This window comes from Achroia grisella, unplaced genomic scaffold, assembly GCF_030625045.1.
Source record: "Achroia grisella isolate CSIRO2021 unplaced genomic scaffold, CSIRO_AGI_Agris_v1 utg2946, whole genome shotgun sequence".
NCBI lineage: Eukaryota > Metazoa > Arthropoda > Insecta > Lepidoptera > Pyralidae > Achroia > Achroia grisella.
The window spans coordinates 263,041-270,288 of NW_026712782.1; the positions used below are offsets into that span (position 1 = coordinate 263,041).

General features: G+C 37.8%; 1 protein-coding gene across 1 annotated transcript; it reads right to left on the bottom strand.

Moving 5' to 3' along the window:
* Window positions 1-480: 480 nt before the first annotated feature.
* On the bottom strand, window positions 481-3,055 carry LOC131843264 (zinc finger protein basonuclin-2-like). The gene has a single exon (XM_059191894.1). The coding sequence runs from the start codon at window positions 2,964-2,966 to the stop codon at window positions 867-869; it is 2,100 nt and encodes a 699-aa protein (XP_059047877.1). The 5' UTR covers window positions 2,967-3,055; the 3' UTR covers window positions 481-866.
* Window positions 3,056-7,248: the final 4,193 nt, after the last annotated feature.

Consider the following 7,248-nt stretch of genomic DNA (forward strand, 5'->3'; position numbering starts at 1 on the left):
TTGTGTCTATTATAATTTTGTATCAGCTTCGGTGGTCTAGCGTCAACCGCCTTAATTGAGATGGTCGCGGGTTCGATCGCACCGTATACATAAATATTTGTATTCATGACTATGTTTGTTTGCATTTTACGATTGCATTTCTATGAATGTTATGTATAGCTATATTAATTTATTTTAATAATATAATAAGATTTTCTAACAATTGTTTAGTATTCATAACACAAGCTCTGCTAGCTTGGTACTAGACAGTGTTGTGTAAACTGTCCAGAATTCTATTATTATATGTATTTGTGAAAAAATCGATACTATAAATTTCAATTAATAAATTTTAGGCAGGCTCAATTTGTTTCCTCTTTCATTATTGCTTTGTTCGAATGAGGCGGCTAATAAAATATGCCAGTGTATACAAGTATCCTATATTCAAAATGAACACGACACGCGACTTACCGAACACGTAGGAAATAAAAACAAACGTGCATTTTTCCTCAATGAGTTTATTGCGCCAGAACAATAAATGAAGCTGATCATTATTAACGTTTACTTTCAACATCGATTACGAATACTCTACACGATATCATATCGTAGATAGTCCATTAATATTTATAATATCCGAGTCCGTATTGCACTTCGCGTCACAAACTTCAACTCAATACCCAAGCGGTACCATCTATCCCTATTAACTTAAAGTTCGTGGGATCAATAATTACGATATATTTGTCTAAATATCACAAGAAAATACCAAACGAAATACCAAATAGAATTAACACAATTAAAATTATTAACAATTAAATAATATAGAGTCTGTCGCTCGCCGTTGGCTATGGAGTGAGGTATCACCAGGACGGGCGGGGCTCGTGGCGGCTGCGTCATGACACCGGCACGTGGTGCTGGTACAGCTGTTCTTGACGTTCACACAACGAGGTCATTTTCTTAAATGATTCAGAGGTCTCCCGAAAAAGCAGCTTAGCGTCATCGCGAGTGCGTGCGTGAGCGGCGTCCAGTCTGCCCGGTGAAATCACGGGGGGCGATGATGCTGAAAGTGGTGACAGAGACTCTCGAGCTGACTGAGCCCCTGCCGGTGCCCCATAAGGACCCCCACCAGCCTGCGAAACGCCGTTACCCATCAGAAAAGGAGTCGGAAAAAACCCCCGCTCACCGAATTGTGGAAACAAACCAGCTTGTAATGCACTTAAGTTTCTGCTGTAGAACTTCATCGTCTCTGTTACGTAATTGGGCAACTGAGATGCATCTTCATTGCCGCCGTATCTTAAACTTTCAAGAGTTGACGCTAAACCTTTTATATCTGCATACAATTTATTTAAAAGTTCTGTGTTGACTTCTAGGGCAGGTCTTTGTTCACGTCCATCAAAAGTGCCAGTTGATAACAGTCGTCTATGCAAATCAACATTCGAGCTGTGTCTGTCTCGACTCCGACGAGAAGGGAAGGCAGCATCACAACCATTTACATCGCAAGGATGAAGTAATTTTAGGTGGTCATTTCTATAATGCATTCGTAATGTGAAATGGTTTTGAAATACCTTCCCACAAGCGGTGCACCGATCTGGATTTTCGTCGTCTATAGGAATTTCGAGATCGTTTATATCGGTTCTGTCGTCAGTCCTATCACTGCTCGCAGAGGGTGAACGAACTCTTGCTAAGCGCTCTTCCATTGTATGCAGGTCACTCCCACTGTCACTCGGAGTGTATAAATCTGAACGCAACCTTAACCCTTCACGGACAACGCTAGGAGCACTGGATTCATCATCAGATTCACTCTCAGCCTTCACTCGTGTCACTTGTTCCGTATCCACAATAGCTTCTTCTCCATTCTGAAATGTCTCCCATTTCTCTGGTTTTTGTTTTTTAAGCGATAAGGGTTCATCATCAGCACGGCTCGAGCTTGGAGTTGACAGGTTTCTAAATAAATCGCCTTGATATTCTTCATCAGAAACACTGTACTCATTGTTTTGAGAACATCTGGTTGGATTCCCGCTTTTCCTCTTGCGTTTATTGGGTACAAATGATGATAATTTTTCCTCAGTAACGGTGGGATCAACACGACTTTCAACTTCAGGCTGGGTATCAACAACTTTATTTTTATTTACACTTAAATCTTCAGGTTCATCATTATAATTTAATCTTTCCATTACAGGAGACTGCGATTGAACCTCGCTTTTGTCTTTTTCATCGTCATCAGAAATATCGTCATTAATTTCACTATAATTATTTGATTCATCTTCAATTGTAACATGAGACTTAACGAGGTCTAATGCACCGCGTAACGGTTCCTCTGATGGGGGGATTTTTCTGTACATTTTTTCAATTTCACTGAAGTTGCGAAGATCATCGAGAGGCACTCGCGGAGGAAGCGGGGTGGGTCCATTAGCTGCTGATAACGGCGGTGGTAATCGTGCTGCTAACTCTGGAGGCAACAGGGTGGGTGGAGGCAGTGGTAATCGCGCCAACGCCGGCAGAAGCGGGAATGGCTGCGCAGATCTGCCATCGTGCGCAGATATCTTACGTCTCACGTGTGGCGAGTGTAGCTTCGGGTTAGGATTAGCACTGTGTCGATTTCTTGAACGTCGTGAGCTAAACATCATGGTACAACCTTCTACCGTACACTTGTGCATCTCACGCAGGTGTACCGCCGAAAAGTGTATTTTTAAAGCACCTTTGTCGCAAAAAGTCTTAAGACAAACATTGCATTGCACTCTCTTCTTTCCTGTCGCAGGATTGACGAACTGAACACCGAGACCGAGCGGCCACGGTGCAGGTGGCGGGTCACGTCGTTCAGCCGGATAGTCGGGAGACCGTCGCTCGTCGCTCCTGTCATCGTCACGGCTACTAAAACTGGCGCCAAGTTTTCGAAAGTCGAAATGCGGCGCGGGCTGGCTCACACGGGGCATCATGAAATAGTCCAAGCCGGCCGGTAAGCCGGGAACCGCACCGAACTCTTTGCCTTCCATCACGTCACTGTCATAATATACGCGGTTGCTACGAAGCGGGTGGCGCGCGACGCGGCCGCTTTGCGACTGACGACGTGCGACACAGGTGACCGCGCGCGGGCGGCGCGCGACAAAGGCGAGCGGTGCGGGGGTGTGCGGGCGGCGGGTGGAGGGGCCGGAGGTGGGAGGAGCGAGCGCTGGGCGGAGCGGATCGATGCGCAGTGGGGACACGCGACACTCGCTCGTACCGACACTGACACCGACATCGACACCGACACCGACCGACCAGCGGCCAGCGACCGCGGTAAACACAACAGGCCAAGCTAAGCATGAAGATAGCATGGCGTTACATAACATATCTATATACTAAGTATATGCACATCGCTTATTACTATTTAGACATTTGAAGCATAATGTCATTTAGTTACGTATAATAAATACCTATACCTAACTAAAAGACATGCTCTAAATGTCAACTCAAGTAGTCACAGTAACGTTAAGCTCTAGTAATTTAGGTGCTTAGCTAAACACTTTACAATAACACCGCTGCGTTTTATTACTTAACCTAATGAAAACTGATAGGTATTATTAAGTATCTACATTAGATATTTATCAGAATGCAAATAGGTACATTAAGCAGACATGTTAAGGTAATTTAAAAAAGGGGTTATGATTTATGTATTTGTGTGTAATGTTGAGTAGAAATGTAAAAAGTGGTATTATATACAAATACCTCTAAGTAGATAAGTCTGATTTAAACTTATAATTTCATTAGATAAACGAGAATACTTTGGCTGATTTACTTAAGTAATTCTTATGATATCTTTTAGAATTTAAACATAGAATAATTTATTTATTTCAGTAACAGCAATACTACTTGGATAAAATAAGTATATACTTCCACAACACAACAAATTAATTTAAAGTAAATAAATACTCGTGTGTCTTGAACTGTCATGGTTTTTAGATTGCCATATCTATGCTTAGATTATTTGCCAATATCGAAAATTATAAATAATATTACCTAAAGCACAGATAATATTATTATATTAACATAATATACTGTACTAATAAATATATAAAAATAGATAAACAAGATGTTAGGTATCTATTGAATTGCTACTCCTGCGCAAATGAATTTCATTAAATACCTAAATACAAACAGCCATTAAATACAACGGTCACAGGATTTGATAAATAAAATACATGAAAACACTAAAAATACTAAATTGCTAACTATAACCTTACATTACTTTCCCGCCAAAATGTACAGACACATGAAATGTAAACTTGCACTGGTGTAGCGCTATTCACGGCGGCATGAAACTACTAACGCCATCTGTGATCAGGTTCTCGTACTATACAAGGCACACCTCAAATTTTACTCTGATTATTGTGTTGTATCAATTTCGCTCTATACTGAATTTAAAAAATTGGTTATTAATATTGTATTAATTGGTTACTAATATTGTAAATTTAATGGTGTGTCTGTCTCTTTATTTGTTATATTTTCACAACTAAACGTATTAAGTGATGTTAATTAATTTGGTAGGATAATAGTCTTTATGAAGTGGACGAACTAAGGCTCTCAAAAGAACCAGACAAGGTCGCAGGTAACTTGTAGTATTATATAAAGGTCGAAAAGTTAGTATTTAAACTGTATTTTCTTTTATCGAAAAACTGCAGAGGTATCAAATACCTACCTACAGTAAAAAGAGCCTTGTTATTTTAGAAAGTGTGTTTACCTAACGGATTACAGTCTCATCGTGAAATCATGTTTTTATTATTACTGATGAATTTTGTATTATTAGAAAATTTCAGTATTTCAGTGCTTGTAAGCACTAACAATTATTATCTACCTGAGTTATATTCATAAGATATAACAATTAAATTACTACTCGTACCAGTCTTATCCTTATCGTTATACGTATAAGTACCAAAATGTGTCTGTTTGTGGCACAGCTGAGTGGATCTTATTAAAATTTTACGTAAAAAAATAATATTACAGGAATTGTCCTGTGATATTGAACTCAGTATCGGCTAGTTCTAAACTAAACAGACCTTGTGTTATGGGTGTAAGATAACAATATAAATGCTTATTTTTTTTATAAATTAAGCAAACACCCACATGGAAACAAACAGTTGTACTCATGAATACAAAAGTTTTTGCCGTGCGAGAATCGAACCCGCGACCATCAGAAGTAAGTTTAACCGAGACCATTTAAGATAAGTAGTTTCCATAGTTTGTTTTACGAGAACGAATTGTATTTTTTCTCAAAAAAGCAGACGAAATCGCGAGTATGTATTGTGTATTTCTTGAAACAGCTCGATAAAGATAATTGATACATGGGAGAATAACAGCTCGATTCCGCGTAACATAATTTCACATCAACACATCCGTAACACTTGTACGAAAGTAAACTTATTGAAACGACGGGCAAACTTAAGAAAACTATTAAAAACGTATGAAACACCACAAGAAACCGCCCACTATAAATGAAAATACGCTTACAAAGAGATACTTACGTCGGTTTAGCTTCTTACTGTAGAGTTAAACTAACACTTAGGTTACCTCATCAAACAATCGACTTTATGGAGAACTATTAAAATTATTGAACCTACAATGAGATTCACTGGTAGTTTTTTATGTCTGCATTAAAAATAGACGTATTCCTAATCTTTTGTCCTCTCTTTTATCACTAAGCTCTGTATTTATAAACATCACAAGAGCATCTCTCTTCTCTTCTTTATTGTTAACTAGCTTCCCACCCAAGCTTCGCATGGGTGTACATGTATTACACATATAAACCTCTTACATCACTCTATCTATTGCGAAAAACTGCATTAAATTCCGTTACGTAGTTTTAAATATCTAAGCGAAGACAGCAGAAACGACTTTATATTATACTATACATATATCTGAAGATAAAGATAATATGCATAATGAAATGAATTTCATATGCCCTATAGTTGACTGAGAGAAAATGTCTAAGGTGTTAAGTTCTGTGCACCTTTATCTATTTGTGCATTGACGTTTTAATAAATTTTAAATTATTATCCATATATTCCTACATACAGACAAAAAACTGTAAATATGACAGAATGACAGGGTTAAAAAACATCAATAAGTATATACCTTCGTGACTGTTATTTAGGTTTAGTTTACTTTTGCCAAGTACCTATTTATCGTGTACCATTAGTGTAGGCGGAACTACCATTTTCTTATCTACAGCAAAAAACACACTCTAGGAACTTTCCAGTTCATCTATACACGTCCCGCTGATTCAGACTTCTTAATAATTATTTAATTCACAAACACCATGCTCGTAAGGCGCAATCAGTAAATACACGATAGCTTTAATCTGACACACGGCTCGCAAACGGTTTAGTCTCAATCGATGTCTGTCAAATCGATGTTTTTCACTCTGTTTGATGTCGTATCGCACCTAATAAACGTTCTCGATTCTCGATTATTCTTGATGTCGGAACGGTTACAATCACTGGACTCTCGCGTTCGGGCTACACTATAAACAGGCTTTTATTGTATGGTGTAATGTGATTTTAATTTATTCGCGCCTATAATCCCTTTGAAGCGTTATGTTGAATATCACTCGTGATTACGCTGGTTTTGTTTTAATAACAATAATATTAGTGTATCGATTTATGTGGTGTGAGATTCGAGTTAAATTATGTTATTGTGGTATACACAGGCACTATAGCCTATTACTAGAATAGATTAATAATTTTATCACATATGAATTTAATAAAAATACAATTATAACTATCAAAATATATTTCACCATTTTTAATACACCTATATATACATACCAATACAACCAAGGAGTAGGATTTTTATACCTTGATTAGTGGCCCTATTGTTAATAATATACCATGGCAAGCTATTCTGGCAAGCATCGTGGTAAAATTGTACTGATATTCACCACGATGGGGTAACTGACCTGACGCCATGCGTATCATATCATCCTCCACTGATAACCCGTATACCAGCGTATACCATTAGAACAAGCAGGTGCACATATCATCTTTATCTATTAAAAATATGCTCTACGAATTCAAGGTTAACGCTTTATATTTTTAAAGATATATATATATATATTATATATATAATCTATATTCTATTTTTTCAAAACCGAAAGGATGTTTTCTTTTCATACATTTTCATTTTCCTAGTTACTTATTAGTGAAGCTAACTGAACAATAGTGACCGTCGTGTATATAAATAAACACTACCTTAGTCACCACAAACTTATTTTCTAACGCCCTTTGAATAGTTCAAGCATTG

What these genes read in the sequence shown, in the direction of transcription:
- LOC131843264 (XM_059191894.1), bottom strand. Translation starts at nt 2,966, where the DNA reads ATGGAAGGCAAAGAGTTCGGTGCGGTTCCCGGCTTACCGGCCGGCTTG.